Here is a 14,078-nt window from a genome sequence, read left to right as displayed (position 1 = left end):
CCAGCACCTGGGCCTCTGCCCCGTATTCCTCAAGTGTGATTTCCCCCAGCACCCCGGGGCTACGCAGTAGGGCCAAAGAGGCCCTAGCTGCTCCAAACCAGACCACCCACATTGCACATACCCCTATGACTCCTTCGAATTGTGGGGAAGGGGGTTGACTCGTGTGTATCGCAAACCAGCAAGGAAGCCAAGGTTCAGTTCCAGATTCCATTATAGGATATGGACAGGTGCTTTATAAGTTAACTTCATAAATTGGGTCGGCTTTGGATCTGTGGTTTCCAAATATTCTCTTGACCAAGCTTTTTTTTTCTTCCCAAGAGAAATCTTACCCCAAAGTCCAATATATAAAACAGAAAAGCCACGAGCACGTACCGCACACCAGTACTGTGCCAAGCCCTCAGTGCACATGATCTCAGTTCAGCCTCACAGACAGCCCTGGGGGGTGGAAACCCCTTGACCCCCATTGCTTGAATAAGGTAACACAGGCTCAGCTGCTAAACCCAAGCAGGCTCTCCTAACCGCTGTGATGGCTGTTACAGGGAGCTGTTCTGGCTGAAGTGGGTGTGAGAAGCCCAGAACTTTCTCTGCTCAGCCTCCCCAGAACCTCTGGGTTCCAAGTAACTCAGTTTGAAAATCAATGACTTTGGCTGATAACCAAATAATGATGTATTCCTTAAGCACCCAAGATGAGAAGGGAGACTGATTAGGTGGGGTTTTGTTGCCTTTTATTCATTTATTTGCTTGTCGGTTTTTAAAGTTTGGAGATCATGGAGTCACAGCCCTTCTACACCCACATTGTCCCTAAGGAGCAACATCCCCCAGTGGGCTAAGAGCCAAGGGGTGACCCAAATCCTGTTCTTGGACAGCCATCCCAGATCCCGTTCCATTCAGGCCTGAGACTGTAAATGCCACTCCAGATGAAGCCGTGAAGCCACCAGCCTACCTGGGTGGCTATGTTTGACAGCATCCCACACCTTCCAGTGTCTTGGGCACAGCCCAGCCCTGGGACCCTGCCAGGCAGGGTTCTTAGCCCAGAAAAGAGGCAGGGTCTCAAGAGAAGAGAGACCACAAGGCAAGCCGGTGGCAGGGGAGGAGGGAGCTGCAGAGAGTTGGGGGCCAGGCCCCAGAGAGCAGAGGGAGAAGAGAGAGGAAGGAAGGAGGGGTCATCGGGTGTGGAGGGGAGTAGCTCGGGCATTAGGGGTGGGGACAGAAGGCAGGCCTGGGCTGGGGCAAGATGGGATTCTTGGCACTGAACTGGCAGGCCCTACTGGGGAGAGGGTGCCTCTGGATCCCAAAGCCTGGAAGAATGGCTGTCCATCCTCCATGAGCTTTGTGGCCTGGACTGAGGTGCGCACTGGGCCAAGGTCCCAGCCAGCCAGCCCACACTTGGAAGGAGGAGGTCACCCCTCACGATCATCTCTGTCCCTGCTTTGCGTTGTCTCATCACCAGTCCTCCAGTCCTGGAGAACCACAGAAGCCTCCTCCAGAGCAGCCCCAACTCCAGGCCACCTGTCTCCCCCACCCTCTTTCAACCGGCCCCTCCTCCCAGCCTGCCCCCGCCGATCCCCGTGAAAGGGTGGGCACCGAAGCCCAGGCCACTTGGTCTGGTGATGGCCCAGCTGCTCTGGTGAACGCATCTGCCCGGAACACCAGGAGCGAGGTGTGGGGCTTGGCCCAGCCCTGAAAGTCAGGCCCTGCTGACAGAAACCCTGCCAGAGGCAGGCCCTGCCAGGCTCCTGGGGGGCTTACCTTCACACCATCATTCTTCTTGTTTCCTCCACTCTTTCCTCCTGCAGAGGAGAAAAGGTAGAGAGTTACCAACACCAGGCAGGGCACCAGGGCCCACAGGGAGAGGAAGAGCAGCATCCGTGGGCAGCCACAGGGCACAGAGCCTGCTTAGTGGTCGGGGGGACTCCTCCTCCTTCCCAGGCAGCCCGGACAGCTGGTGGCCCTCTAGGTGGGCCTGCGTTTCCCGGGTTCTCAGCAGTCTGGAGCGTGACCCTCTGGTCCCATGGGTCAAGAGAGGTGCCCAGCTCATCCCAGGAACATGGGGTTGCTGTTTCAGCCTGGGGATTCCCTCTGGATCCCTGTCACTGCTCGAGCTGCTGGTGGCCAATGGAGGCCTGGCTGCCCGGCCCCAGGGGCTGTGAGGCTCCCTCCCCACCCTAGCCTGCCTCTAATTTTAGCCCCATGCTGCTGCAGAGGTCATGTGTCAGCCCTGCTTACTCACTCTGGACAGCTGGGAGCTGCATTTTGCCGTTGACAAGAAGCAGATGCCTCCCTCTGGGGCTCATTACTGCCACAGCACCCATGCCCTGCAGAAGCTCCCCACCCTCAAATCCTAGGGCCCCACTCTGGGGCTGGCTGTGTCCCTGGTGGCTGGGAAAAGCAAAGCAGCAGCTCTCAAGGAGGCCCTGCCTCTGTCATTCCCCTTCCCCCTTCACCTCTTGGCCAGAGCCATTGAAGAAGCCATCAGTCAGGAAATGGCATGAATGCCCAACCCTGTGCAGCTTGGCATCCAGTTGCTTTAGACCTCAAGCAAATGCCTTAAGTTAAATGAGAGGATATCTATAAAGTGCTTATCATAGCACTTGACCTGTATGCAGTGGGTACTCAGTAAATACTACCCACTACAACTCCTCCTGGTAGCTTGGAGATGGTGAGCCAGGAAGAGGGGCAGCAGTTCAGGAAGTCACTGCCCCGAAGGTTCAGACAGACAGGGCTCGTGGCTACCCAGCGTCCCAGTCACCCTCGCATGGCTACCGTGACCCACCCCAGGCTTTCTCATCCAAAGTTTCCCTCTTGCAAAGTAAGTGCAAGGGTGGTGCCTCCGGATCTCAGTCCTCCCTGGGCTTCGTGGGCTGGACTGGGGGTGTGTGGGGGAGCCAGGGGGATGCTTGCCCTAAATCTACTGGGGGTCCTCTGTGCTCCAGCTCGCTACTGCAGGACTGTGGGTCCGCAAGTCCATGTATTCTGATTTTCAAGACAGAAATCTAGGTTTTTTGATGAAACCTCCTGGCTTTAAGTGCTGGAAACTCTTTCAAAAAAATGTTTTTAAAACATGACTTGCCCCTCAAGCACATTGAGAGATGGGAACTGACCCATGAGCGCCATTGTCTAAGCTCTGGACTAGAGTTTCTAGAGGTGCTTCAGCTGATATAAAAAGACTCTGACTGTCTGGGCGGCTCATCTTTCAGTCTAAGGAACTGCAGGACCTGTGTCTGGGGAGAGAGGAGGAGTGCCATTCAGCACAGTGTGGAAAGCCCAAATCTGCAGAACCAGGGTCTTCCCATCTCCGGGTCTCATTCTTCCAGCTGGTTAAGTGAGCAGGTGGACCCTCTCAGCAAAGCTGGAGCTGCCGCTTCCCAGAGCTGACCCCTTGCCCTGGGGTCAGCCACGTGTCCACAGCCCTCTCTGGCTGGCCTCAGACCCCATCAGAGGGCCCATCAGGTGAGCTTTGCTATATCTGCTTAGCTGCCCTGTCAGCTCTCCAAGCTCCCCAGAGAGAAGCCTCTGGCAGGCACTGGCCCTGGCCCTCTCCAGTGTGCCAAGGGGAGCTTCTTGCTAAGCCCTGATGCTAATTCCTTTCCTTTCTCTCTCTGGGGCCATGTGCAGTGAGCACTCCCCACCTTAATCAGCCCAGCACAGACCAAGGCCAAAGGCTTGTACCCTGGCTCGGCCTGGCTAAGGGCACTTGCTCTGAGGTTGGTCTGCCCTCTCTAGCAGTGTGACCGGCAAGTTAGAGTTCAGTTTTCTCAACCAGAAAACAGGAATGGCAACAGCCCCTCATGGACTTGTCATGAAGGCCACCTGAGTGAAAGCACAGAGACTATGAAGCGCAGGTGAGAAAGAGGAATATAGCTGCTCCCTGGGCCTGGCTCTGTCCTGCGTGGGTCCCCACTCCAACATTCGAGAAGGCTTCCTCTCCACTAGCCCAACCTGAGACCCTGGCACTGCTGTGAGGAGGGGAGCCAGACTAAACCTCAGCCCTTCCTGGTGGGCCCTTGGCTTGCTGACCTCTCACCTCTCTCCACTTCTCCACTGGGGTGAAGCCCCCAGTTTCAGGGTCCCCTGCAGCCCCCACTTTCCCCAGGTCCCCTGGTCTGAAGGCACCCAAATATCTGACAGGGCAGTGCACCCAGCAGACCTGTGCAGGAAATATTTGGACTCTGAGGTCCCACCACCTACCAGAGAAGTTCCTGGTGGCCAGCATAGTGGTGAGGATGGCCCCCTGCAACAGAGGAGAGGGTATGGGGGAGAGGAGGCCCGGAGGTGACAGGGGAAGGAGAGGCAGAGAAATGGGAGGGAGAGAGGAAGGAGAGGCAGGCACTGCACTCAGACACAGAGCCGAACCCTCCTCCCTGCCCCCACAGTCCAGAGACCACCCCTATACCCTCAGGGGGCTTGGGGTAAGCCAGGCCTGAGCTGGCACAGCTCCTGCGACTGGCCTGCATGCACTGGTGGAAGGTCCTGGGAACACCTCTCAGTGCAGGCTCCTACAGGCCAAGGAAGATTCCTGCCTGGGCAAGGATGATGGACCCAGCACCCTGCCGCCCCTCCCCTTCTCTACTGCCAGCCGGAGCACTGAGCCCCTCATTCCAGCACAGACTCCTCTGTCTGGGGTTCCTGGGCCAGAACCCTGGAGGGCTAATACGCAGAAATATTCTTCCATCAATGAGGCTGCTAGAAACAACGACCCCTGTGGTTCTGATACTGATTTGGACACCCTGATTCTGACAGTCCCCGATTTTAAGAATCCCTGGTTCCAACATCTTGGGATTTCCTCGGTGACAGGTTCCATTGGGGGCTTGGGGTGGGACTCAGTTCTCCTGGCATCATGCTGGCCACCACCCCCTTGGCCCATGCCCACTTCCTGAGCCACCATGTCAGGCCTGGGAGCAGCTCTTGGGGAGGTTCTGAATGAGCCAGGGCCTCAGCATCTGTCTCCCAGTGTGCTGGTAGCTTCTCTGTTATGACTGGTTGGGGTCCCTGCTCATGGGGCCCCTGGCAAGGTCCAGGCCAGGAGCTGCCACAGCCCTGAGAGCACACAGACCCGGCTGAGAGTCCACCAGTTCAGGGCCCACCGGGTCCCACTGGGCTTCCTCTGGGCCATGACCCCTGTCCAGTTCTCTCAGCCATTCCTCTCTGGCACCTGGCAGATGGGGCCTCTCACCCACAGCCTCCTTTCCAGTCACATCTCATCCCCTGAAACCTCTCCTGGCCACACGGAAACACTTGCAGTCCCCCTACGTGGACCAGCTCACGCTCCAGACTTCTACATGTGCTGTTCTCTCTCTCTGGAACATCTGCCCACTCTGACACTGTATTGCTAATACCTGTTTACCCTTCAGGTCTCAGCCTGTCACTCACCCAAAAAGCCTTCCCAGGATCCTTCCTTGGTCCTTCCAGACCTGGTTCATGGTCTGCTGTGTACCCGCAGCCTCAGGGCATGCCAGACACAGCACTCACCCGTGCCCCCTAACGTTCTGGTGACCCATCTGCCTTTTCCCTGCTCACTCCCCAGCCCAGTAGGTGCTCCTAATTGTTTGTTGATGCAATGAAGGAAAAAACTAGTGAGTGATTCTCAGCTTCCTGCGTTTGGGGCTCTGGAGGGCGAGGACATGTTACCTTCAGTTTTCTCCTGGCATTGAACTTCTTCAGGCAGTCCACGGTCTCCTGTCTGTGCATGCAGGAGGCCACGGTGGACCGGTGCTGGGGAAGTAAGAAGAGGTCTGTGAGTGGAAGGCAGGCCCACCCAGGGCCCCTGGCGTGGCGTCTTATGGAGGGGTGCTTAGCACCTTGGGGGGAACAGTTCTTTGTTCCAAGGGATGTTGTGAACACTGGAGGAGCTCACCATCCCTGGCATCATTCAATGCCAGTGGCACTCCCAGGCTTAATGTCAACTCAGAGCCCCTCCCATTGCCACTTTCCCCCTGAGAACCACAGCAGGAGCCAAGTCTCCTGGACTGAGCCCCTTCAGGCTGGTACCAGGCCTGAGGCGGGATCTGGTGGGGGTCTGGATCCTGAGGTCTAGAGGGGCTCCTGGGAAGGGCCTGTTGAGGTAGGCTCACCGAGATCCAGGGGTGCTTGAGGGCCTCAGCAGCCGTGATGCGCTTGGAGGGGTTGATGGTCAGCATCTTATTGATCAGATCCTTGGCTTCTGGAGTGACAGTGTCCCATTCTGGTGATGGGAACTGGAAGGGGCAGAGGGGCCAGGTTTGCCCAGCCTACCCCAGGCCACCCCTGCGATCCCCTAGCCCCTGACTGGCAGGGGAGCAGGCAGGGGTCCTATTGCCCATTCACTCAGTGTCCACAACCAGGAGGAGTTGGAGGTCCCCAACACAGGGACCCCTCTGGAACCAGGGCTGGGGCAGAGTCCCCTGGCCCCAGGACGAATCACAACAATGGCCAGAGGGAAAGGAGGCCTTCATTCTGCTGTTCTGAGGCTATGCCTTATCTGGAGAGAAGCAGGCCAGTGATTAGAGCCCAGACTTTTTAGAAGCAGCAGGCTAGGTTCAAGGCCTGGCTCTGCCGCCTGGGCTGTGTGAACTTGGGCAAGTCACATGACCCCTTAAGCTGCCCCTAGAGATGTTGTGAAGATTAAGTGTAATATAAAACACATGGCACATAGCTTGACAGATAATAGCCATGCAGAAAACCGGTATAGCTTGGTATAAGCGCCATGGGCACCAGAGCTGCACTAACTGAGTTAAAATCTCAGCTCTACCATTTCTTAGGTACCTGATCTGGACAGTTATTTAATCTCTTGGTGCCTCAGCTTCCCTGTCTGTAAAATGGGCATAATAATAGTACCTAAGTCGTAGATTGGTATAAGGATTAACTGTGATAATAAATGGAAAGCATTTAGGAGAGTGCTCAGTGTTAGATATCATTGTCATTTGTATATTTCTAGAGAGAGAGCAGGCACACGTGGCTCCTGCAGCCTGCCCCCACCTTTCATCTTGCTTTGGTGCTGCTTCTGTCTCTTGAGCTTCCTGGGACTAAACCTCCCTTAGAGGCCCCCATCATCAGGCATGGCCAGCTCATCGCCCAGCTGTCAGTCAGTAAGCTCTACCCATCCTGGGACTACAGAATGGCAGGGGGCCTAAATGGGCAGGCAGGGTGGAAGGGAGGCACCCTCAGGTCCCTGACCTCCTGCGTATTGGCTTTCTCTGGAGGGGCCCAGGGGATGACAGGGACCCCGAGAGAGGAGCGACACTCACATCATAGGCACCAGCTTTGATCTGCTGGTATAGCCGGTGCTGGTCCTCATCCCAGAATGGGGGATACCCAACCAGCAGGATGTACAGGATAACCCCTGGGGAGAGAACCAAAGAGGCTCCAGTCCCCTGTGAGCAGGAGCCATGAAGCAGGGGAGGGACTGGGAAGGAGAGAGGGCACCAGAGGAGCTGGCAGCCAGGGGGAAGGGGCTCTTGGATGGGCTTACCACAGGCCCACAGGTCCACAGGCTTCCCATATGGGTCCTTCCGCAGCACTTCTGGGGAGAGGTATCCAGGTGTCCCTGCGAACCCTGCTCCCCAGACACACAGACAGGCAGACACACACACAGAGGTGGGCACATAAGTAACCCGGAGCAAGATCCTGCTGGAAGAGGGATAAGGGTTGCCCTGGAGATGGGGAAAACATCCCCTGCCCCCCAGAGCAGGCCGAGGGCAGGAAGCCCTGGCCTGGGAAGCCAGCAAAGCCTCCAGACTAGGGTGGAGAAACACACACTGCATCTGTCACCACCCTCGTTCCAGAGCCTATGTCTGAAGTCACCGAACAGCCTGAGTCCTCCCTGTGGGGTTCTGACTCAGAGCCATAAACTTCTAACACAGCCCTCCTGCAGCCATTACCTATCAAGACAGAATGTCCCTGCCACAGCAGCCCAAGCCGAGCTGACCCCTCGCCCACTCCCCTGGCTTCTCGGAGCTGATCCTGGGGTGGCAGGAGGCCTGTCCCTAACTCTGGCTTTGCTGTAAGTCCCTTGGGTGGGTCTCTTTTCTTTCCAGGCCTCAGTTTTCTCATCTGTCAAATGAGGAGTGAGAGATTCCTAGCTTACCTACCTCCCAGCATTGTTGGCAGGCTCAACTGAAATAAACAGGCACCCAAAGTTCTTCAACAAGTAACCACAAGAACAGTTATAATTTACTGAGTGTGTGCTAGGCCTGGGGCTGAGCACACCTGATCTCATTTAATCCTAACACAGCCTGGAGGAACATACTATGATTATCCCCATTTTACACATGAGGAGACGAAGGCTCAGAGAGGCGAAATGACTGGCCCGAAGTCACTCACCTCATAAGAAACAGAATTGGGACCTGAACCCAGAACTCTAGCTCTTAACCACTGAACACTACCACTCACTACAAAGTATCCCCAGATAGATGGAAGGTTCCAGTTATGCCAGGATCTCGGAGCATGCTAGATCATTTGAGTTGAAACCCTGACTCTACCCTTTTCAATCTCCCTTGACCTTTTCCAAGTTTCTTAGCTTCTCTGTTCTTCATCTGTAAAACCAGGATGATAATCTTTAACATTCAGGCAGCTAAGGAAAGATCCATGGCAGTCCCCTGCCTACAGTGACAGCGTGTGCACATGGGAAGGAGCCAGGAGGGTCTTAACGATGACCATGTTCCTGCATCTGGCTCCGAAGGTGATAGGATGGGCAGCACCCACAGACCTGAGGCTGGGTGGGGGCCTCTGCTACCTGAGCCCTAGCTGGTGCAACAGTCATCTCCAACTCGCCCTTACTGGAGCAAAGGGTTCCTAGAGGATGATGTGTCAATACAAGTCTGACCCCCAACATCCCTGCCACCCGCCAGCCCCACTCACCAAACCATGCCTGCTGCTCCCCCTCCACCTCTATGGCCAGGCCGAAGTCTGCCAGCTTCACTGCTGCACCCTTGAGCTTGGAGGCCAGCAGCAGATTCTCCGGCTTCCCAGGCCCAGAGAGAAGAGGAAGAGGGCAGGGGGTGGGGAAAAGGCCAGAGAACAGTGAGCAGATTCAGAACCTCACCTCGGGGAGCCTGGGCCTCCAGGAGGAGCAGCTGGGCAATCCAGAGGGGCCCTGTCCCCACCTCCAGCTCCAGCTGCAGGCCCTGAGTTTTAGCCCCAGAAAGGCAACTACCCTACTGAGAGCTGTCCCTCCTTCCACCCTCCTCAGGGTGTGGGCAGGAGCTGGGGTGAGGCAGGGGTGGGGGACAGCCACTACAGTAAGGAAGAGACACCATCATTGTGTAGGTGCTAAATGCATGCACCATCTCGTCTGTCCTCTCAGTGGCCCTTTGGAGGTAGGCATTATTATCCCTGCTTTCCACAGTGGCCTTTTTTCATTCCCTTCTGCATGCTTGTTCCCACTTCAAGACCTTTGCACTTCCTGCTCCCCCTGCTGAATTTGCTCTCCCTTTGAGCTTCACAGGCCTGGTCTCTCTCACCTTCATGTCACTCCCTCAAAGAAGCCCTCCATGACTACTCCACCTGAAGGACAAGCCCCCAGGTATGCTGTCTTGGCCCCTTGTTACCCCTTGTTACCTCATAGAGCTCATCACGATTTGTAAAGTTGTTCTGCATCTGTCTGTGTGTTTGTTCATTATCTGTCACTCCTGTAGATTGTGAGTTTCTTATCTGTCCTGTCCACCACTGTACCACCAGCAGCACCCACAACCATGGACAGCATATTGCAGGCACTTATTAAGTATTTGTCACATGTATGAAGACATGGAAACTGAGGCTCAGAGAGGTTAAGTAACTTGACCATGATCACATGGACAGGAGGCGACAGAGCCGGAATTGGCAAAGCCTGGCTCAGAGCCGTGCTCCTCACCACTGCAGGCTGAGGGAGGGTGTGGGCCTCGCACAAGCCATCTGGCCTCTGGGGCTTTGAGGCTGCAGTCTTCTGCCCCGTCTGGAGGACAGGCAATTCCCCTCCTCAGAGCAGGGGGGAGTTAAGAGCATGGACTCTCCAGTTATATAGCCCTGGCTTCTGGTCCCAGCACTGCCACATCTGTGCTGTGGAACTTCAGAAAATTATTTCACTTCTCTGAGCTTTAGTTTTCTCCCAGGAAAATGGGGATCATGCTTATCTCATGGGGTGGCATACAGACTAATTATGATAATCCATGTAAAGCACTTCCCACAGCCACCACAAGTGCTTGGTAAGCATTAGCACTTAAATTTTCTGCTTCAGAAGCAGCTGGGCTCAAAGTCCCTGGAGACAGCTGTTTTTTTCTAACCCCCTTCCCTGCTGGGATTTCCAAGGGTCCCACATCTGACCTTTCACTGCCCGAAGCTAGGCAGGACTCAAACAAATATAGCTCATCTGCCCCTCGTTAAGGTCTCTTTTGTCCTCTGGGGACTGTGTTCCCAAAGTCCTGGGTCTCAGTGGCGGTCCTGCCCTGGTTTGAAGAATATGCTACTAATTAATCTATCCAGAATGGCCTAAATTTATGCTGCCTCTCCTCCTCCCTCCTCCCACACAGGGGCTCTAGCCATAAAGGGGACAGGCCCTCTGGGAGAGCTGCCCTGCAGTCTGGCCAGGACCTCTTTGAATGCACAGTTGCCTGTGGGTCTAGACTGAGTCACAGGGAACTCACCTGGGCTCAGGTGAGAGGCCATGGACTGCTTGTGACAGTCAGAGGTGGGCAAGGGTTCTGGCCAGAACACTGCACCCCAAAGAGGGACCTGAACCAAACTGGAGGATGCTCAGGGAGGGTGCCCAAGAGGAGGAGGGCCTGGAGATGTTGTCCTGGGTGGGCACAGTGAAGAGTAGCCTGCAGAAGACAAAGCTGCCCAAGTGCCCCTGGGACTGCCCTGAGCTGGGGGCTTGGTCTCTGTGGCTCCAAAGGGTAGAACTGGCATTCACAGGTGATACTCCCACAGCAAGTAAGATGGAAGGGGCATTCCCCAGTGGGGCAAAGGGCTAGCCCATATGCAAAGAGTTTATAGTCACTGAAGGCAAAAAGCAGAGGCTCAATAGACACCCAGCAGGCTTACCTAGAAGGGGCTACTGCAGAAGCAGGGGCTGGGTGGTGTGGCCCTTTGGTCCCAGATCATGGAGGACATGATATCTTGGGGTCAGGAGGCCAGGGTTCCAGGCCTAGCTCAAGCAGAGCTGAACTGCATGCCCCTGGGCAAGTCCCTTGAACTCTATTTAGGCCTTAGTTTCTTGCTCTGTAAATCGGCGGTGATGTTACGAGCTACAGACCCGGCAGACGAGAGCCGTGAAGACTGTGCTGACCAGGAAGGGTGTGTGGCTGGTGCCAACCTTAGACTCAGCAACTATGTACTCCTGTCCCCTCTCCTTCTTCAGGTGGGAAGGGGGAGGACTCTGAGGGCCTCAAAGCCTGTTTCCTTCTCCCTCATCTTCCAGAGACCAGAAAACAAGAGAAGCAATGAGTCTGTGTCCCAGGCACTCTGCTGTCTCCTTTGACATCCCTACCAACCCTGTGCAGAGGTTGCTATGACAACCCCCCAGTAAAGAAGCTGAGTCCATGCAGCTAGAAAGTGGCCCGGCTGGGATCTGAAGTCTGCCGTGGCCAGCCTTGGAAGTCTAACTGCATCTTGCCTGGCCTGGCCCTGTAACGTGAAGCTGGGAGTCAGGAGCCCTGGGCCCTATGCTTGGAGGCTCCACCTTCCTGAGCAGTCTCCTCATCTGAGCAGTGGGGGAAGTACTGCCCTCCAAGCCCAATTCAGGGAATTACAGGGATTCTGACAATATCCCTGCTCTGCAGGTGGAGGAAAGGGCAGAGGGCAGAGGGCAGAGGCGCAGGCATCGGGTGAACCACACCATTGGGCAGGTTGCTCACCTTCAGGTCCCGGTGTACCACCCCCATCTGGTGGCAATGCAGCACAGCCTCCAGGATCTGCTGGATACAGTGACTGGGCAGAGAGGGGAGGGGTCATGGTGAGAGGGTGGCCTCCTCTGGGAAGCCAGCCAGCAGGTGAGACGCCCTGCCCGCAAAGCCATTGCCAGGCTGCACCTGGCACTCACCTGGCATCAGCCTCACTGTAATACTCCCTGGCCACAATGTCCTCAAACAGCTCCCCGCCTGTGACCCTGGGGAGACAGACATGGAGTCACGCTCCTGCAGAGGCCCGGATGCCGCCTCTTTGGGAGGAGGCTTCAGAAAGCTAAGGTCAGGGGCCTGGAGACTTCGGAAAATCAGTGCAAAGGGAGGGGCCCAGGGGCCACAGGCATCCCCCTTATGGCATCCCCCTTTCTGGCTTGCAGCTCACCCTTCTGCTGACTTCCCTCCCCTCCATCCACTGCCCCACCCCCTCACTGGGCCCAGGCTGGAGCTGGGACTGGGAGTGGGACACCCAGAACATATCACTCAGGGTCATTAGGCTCCTGGAAGCCTAATAGTTTAGGGTATTTTTGTTTTTAGATAGACTTTATTTTTTAGCATAGCTTTAGATTCACAGTAAAATTGAGCAGAAGGTACAGGTTCCCATATACCCACACTTCCCCACAGGCATAGCCTCTGCCACTGTCTACTGTTTTTTACAGATGAGATCAGAGTCCTCACAAGTCCCTCTGTCAGGCCAGAACCACCAAGGCCCATCATTTTGTTGCTTGTTTTGGTTCAACTGACTGGCTTTAAAACTTTAAATTAATTCCACAAGGAAACTTTATATTGCCACTAGAAAGGGGAAACCAGCATCCCTGGCTACAAATGGAAACAAAAGTAAAGACCTGTCAATGAAAGTGAAGAGTGTGTGTTGGTGTGTGAGGGAAACTGACCTTCACGGTTTGGGCAGCACGCCTACCACATCGGGAAACATTTGTATCAGAAGAGGGAATTCAGCCCAGCCAGGAACCTGGGAATCAGGCCAAGGCACCCAGGAAGGTAGGTGCTCAGGCTGCCCTGACACCCACTGTATTTCCCAGGATGGCCCCAACTCACAGGTCGAAGATCAGGTAATGGTGTCCCTCCTCAGAGATGCTGTCATGGAGGCGGACTGTGGAGGGGCCGAGGCAGCAGTTAAGCCCTGACACACTGCTCCCTATCCCCAGCCTCCCTTTCCCCCCTCATATAACCACCCTTCCAATGTCTCAGTCACAGCACGAACAAGACAGGTGCTTTGACACACAGGTGAACAAGGGCTCACCGACCTTGGGCATCACTAAAAGAGGCCTAGGCTTGAAGACCAAAGACCTCTGCTTTGGTCAAAGTTCGGTCTCCTCCCCATCGACCTTCGGTTGCCTTGCTGGGCAGGCCAGTGTCATGGCATGAGCCTGTGATTCAGATCTCTGCCACTTGCTAGCTGTGTGACTTCAGGCAAGTTGCTACACCTCTCTGAGCCTCTCTTTTCTTGCCTGTCCAATGAGCATGAAACTCCTGGCCTTGCAGGTGTATTGTAAGAATTCCATGAGTCCCTCAGTTGGTGCTCACTCTAAGCTGGCCCTGAGTGAATATCCCCACTCTGCTTCCAGGTCTGAGGAGATAACAGAGCGGTTGGAGACAGAAGTAACAGCAGTTGGTCCCTGGGTTCTCAGATGGGGACAAATAGTCATCTCTTCATGCCTCATTTACCAAGAACAGAGGCAAGGCTCCCAGGAGCCTGGAGTTCTCAAAATTACCCCCTGAGATTCTGAAAGGAAGGGCCTGAGGCATGGGGCTGACTCCAGGGGCATACACCCTGCCAGCCAAGGCCAGGTTCTCTCAGGACAGGGCCACATCCTTCCATGAGCCATAACCTAAAAACGTCCACAGCGCAGGGTGCAGGCTCAGAGAATAATGACACATTGCACAGTGGAAAATCACGCAGCTGTTCAAATAATGCAGCAGTTATGTCTCCACTGGTTCAGAATCATCTCTAAATTGCATTTGATAAAAAAGCAAAGTACAAAAGAGTATGTGTGCTTTTTAAAAGGACATATCATATTTAAGCTTGTGTAAGGCGTAAGTCTCTCTGAAAGGATATGGAGCAGTGGGCTTTGGGGGTGCCTTGGTTAAGGGAACTGGGAGAGTAGGGGTCATGGGTCTGTGAGGCTCACTTTCACTCTAAACCCTAGTGCCAGCTGAATTCTTCCATGCGCATGTATTTTTGACTCAATATTGAATCCCACAAAT

The 14,078-nt window shown here is 55.1% G+C and overlaps 1 protein-coding gene across 2 annotated transcripts in view; it reads right to left on the bottom strand.

Annotated features, from left to right (window-relative positions):
• CAMK2A (calcium/calmodulin dependent protein kinase II alpha) overlaps positions 1-14,078 on the bottom strand; it is a 59,924-nt gene that overhangs the window by 19,800 nt on the left and 26,046 nt on the right. For both annotated transcript variants that reach the window (XM_017642819.3, XM_017642820.3), the window contains exons 4-13: positions 12,909-12,963; positions 11,993-12,058; positions 11,808-11,880; positions 8,836-8,938; positions 7,448-7,531; positions 7,224-7,318; positions 6,072-6,194; positions 5,629-5,712; positions 4,189-4,231; positions 1,750-1,790 (exon numbers count right to left, since the gene is read on the bottom strand). In XM_017642819.3, coding sequence (XP_017498308.1) covers positions 1,750-1,790; positions 4,189-4,231; positions 5,629-5,712; positions 6,072-6,194; positions 7,224-7,318; positions 7,448-7,531; positions 8,836-8,938; positions 11,808-11,880; positions 11,993-12,058; positions 12,909-12,963 — 767 coding nt within the window. The remainder of the gene's footprint in view (positions 1-1,749; positions 1,791-4,188; positions 4,232-5,628; positions 5,713-6,071; positions 6,195-7,223; positions 7,319-7,447; positions 7,532-8,835; positions 8,939-11,807; positions 11,881-11,992; positions 12,059-12,908; positions 12,964-14,078) is intronic.

Source organism: Manis javanica, chromosome 1 (genome assembly GCF_040802235.1).
Source record: "Manis javanica isolate MJ-LG chromosome 1, MJ_LKY, whole genome shotgun sequence".
NCBI classification, from domain to species: Eukaryota; Metazoa; Chordata; class Mammalia; order Pholidota; family Manidae; genus Manis; species Manis javanica.
This window is presented reverse-complemented; position numbering and strand designations above follow the sequence as displayed.